General features: G+C 41.9%; 1 protein-coding gene across 1 annotated transcript; it reads left to right on the top strand.

Moving 5' to 3' along the window:
• Positions 1–717: 717 nt before the first annotated feature.
• Positions 718–1,369, top strand: LOC308158454 (cytochrome c iso-1/iso-2-like; the record flags this gene model as incomplete). The annotated part of the gene is made up of 2 exons (XM_080532081.1): positions 718–886; positions 1,224–1,369. The coding sequence occupies 2 exons, from the start codon at positions 718–720 to the stop codon at positions 1,367–1,369; spliced, it is 315 nt and encodes a 104-aa protein (XP_080388207.1).
• Positions 1,370–2,784: the final 1,415 nt, after the last annotated feature.

The raw sequence follows: 2,784 nt of genomic DNA, 5'->3' as shown, positions 1-2,784 counted from the left end.
AGACCACAAAGAAGAGCATTACAATAGTCCAGCCTGCTAGTGATAAAAGCGTGCACTAGTATCTCAGTATTGGCCTGGGAGAGAAATGGACGCACTCTGGCAATATTTTTTAAGTGATAAAAGGCAGCTTTGGTTACATTCCTGATGTGGGCATCGAGAGTTTAATTGGAATCAATGATGACACCCAGGTTTTTGGCCTGGTGCTTAGGACTGAGTGTCAGTGACTTCAATTTAGAGGTCAGTTTCTCTCTCGGTGCCTCTGCTCCAATGACAAGTACCTCTGTTTTGCCCTGGTTGAGCTGAATTTCTGAGCCATCCAAGCATAAATGTCTATAATACAGTCTTGGAGGGCATCAATAGGGCTTGTGTCACCAGGAGACACAGCAATATAGAGCTGAGTGTCATCAGCGTAGCTGTGAAAATTGATGCCACTGCCCCTGATGATACTGCCAAGGGAGACAGTGAATGACAGTTTATAACATAAATAGCACAGATATAACGTAGCTTCTCTGTGTTGTAACTGTACACTAACTACATAGGCATGTCATGCATTTGGCCAGGTTCCTTTTATTATCATTCAATATCATGCTTGACTCTTCAGTAGAGTGTTTGGTGAGGTAGATTCACCTGACAAAGACAACAACTGTGCCTGGAAGACCTTGATGGTATGATGAAAGGTGAGATGTTCTCTCTTTTACCCTTAGGGAACCAGTCGTAATGGGGGACATCAAGAAGGGGAAGAAGGTGTTTGTCCAGAAGTGTTCCACGTGTCACACAGTGGAGGAGGGGGGGCGACACAAGGTGGGACCTAATCTCTGGGGCCTGTTTGGCAGGAAGACAGGACAGTCACCTGGGTTTTCATACACACAGGCCAACATTAGTAAAGGTATGTGTCATAAGGGTGTGTGTGTGTGTGTGTGTGTGTGTGTGTGTGTGTGGTGTGTGTGGTGTGTGTGTGTGTGTGTGTGTGTGTGTGTGTGTGTCTGTGTCTGTGTCTGTGTCTGTGTCTGTGTCTGTGTCTGTGTGTGTGTGTGTGTGTGTGTGTGTGTGTGTGTGTGTGTGTGTATGTGTGTGTGTACTCTGTCTATAAGCCTGGTTGCGAGAGCTGCAAGCCTGGACAGGCATTAAAGACAGGCATTACATTATCTCTCTCTCTCTCTCTCTCTCTCTCTCTCTCTCTCTCTCTCTCTCTCTTTCTCGTTGAATGTCTGACCTCTGTTTAGGTATAGTCTGGGAGGAAGGGACTCTGATGACATATTTGACGAACCCTAAGAAGTACATCCCAGGAACCAAGATGATCTTCTCTGGGATCAGGAAGAAGAAGGAGAGGCAGGACATTGTGGCCTATTTAAAGGATTCCACCTCCTAGGGGTGCACGCAAACACACACAAACACACACACACACACACACACACACACACACACACACACACACACACGCACACACACACACCAGACATGCAGAAATATAATGTTTTACATTCACACCTTAGAAATGCCCCACAAACTGTTTTACATTCTCTGCAGACAGACTCAAACACGCCCTCAACAAGCATGTACTCTTGACTTAAAGACACACTCCCTTGGCTGGAGGACTACGTACAAACTATGTACGAACACGCCCCGGAAGAGCTCAGTCATACAGAGGGTTCTGTACTCCTGTCATATTTATTTGTCTGTCTCTTGAATACTTGTTGTACTTTTATACTTGCCTTTGCGTTACAGTAAACCATTTCTATTCCCCTTTTATATGTTCAGCTCGCCATCTTGCTGCCATTTTGAAGCCAAGCTTGTACAAATACTTGTGTTTTTAATTATGGATTGAGTCTGCTGCAGCACAACTTTGGAATGTTCCAAAGAGCATTTACAAGCATTTTCTGCTCAGAGTTTGAGCAGCAATCTTTCTCAGTCACTTTCACATGCAAATGACCTTTTCTACAAGATACATTTGAGATAGAAATGTACAAGCTATCAAATATCAAAATAATGTTTTCATTGTAAACCTCATCAGACAGACAAACCACATGACTCAAACCTAAACCAAAACATACCGTTACCATAATCTTTGATTTCTGTGTCTTAGTTGGGCTTGGTGAGAGATACTATTGTTGTCAACTTTGATCAAGTGAGTGATCTAACACTTATGTCAACTATAGTTTACACTCTCAGTTTACTTTGCATTTAAACAATGACATTATCACATAATTTTTGACCTGAGTGAATTGTCCTTATGATTATTTTCGAACTTGTTTTTTTTCTTTCTTTCAAAGATGTACAGTTTATGCAGTGGTGGTTTACTTTGTATTTAAAATATTTTTTTGAATATTGTCCTTAGTTGATTATTTGCGAACTTGTGTGTTTTTCTTCTTTCTTTCAAATACAGTTTTTGCAGTGGTGAGTTAAGCATTGTTTATGGCACTACTAGCAAAAGCAGTCAACACTGGTCTAGGCTAGGAAGAATTCACTCCAAATATTGTAGCAACTAACGGTAACCAACAGAGAGCAGCATTGGATTGGAGAGCAGAGAGATAACATGGATTTATAAAGACAATAATATTTTGCAAGCACGCACACACACACAATTAAGCACTTCACGATGCTATTCTGCAACCTCAATTGTATCTGTTCCAGCAGCATTATGAGACATCTAAACATCCCATCTAAATAATTGCTAACTTTATTTCATGGCATACACTTGTCGCTGTTGTATGTAGTGCTGTGTTGGTTTGATTCAGACTACTGTGTTGGTGTGGACCTCATAGCGCGACTGGCGAGTCGATAAGT

The sequence above is a fragment of the Nansenia antarctica genome (genome assembly GCF_963989245.1).
Source record: "Nansenia antarctica genome assembly, chromosome: 5".
Taxonomy (NCBI): domain Eukaryota; kingdom Metazoa; phylum Chordata; class Actinopteri; order Argentiniformes; family Microstomatidae; genus Nansenia; species Nansenia antarctica.
This window is presented reverse-complemented; position numbering and strand designations above follow the sequence as displayed.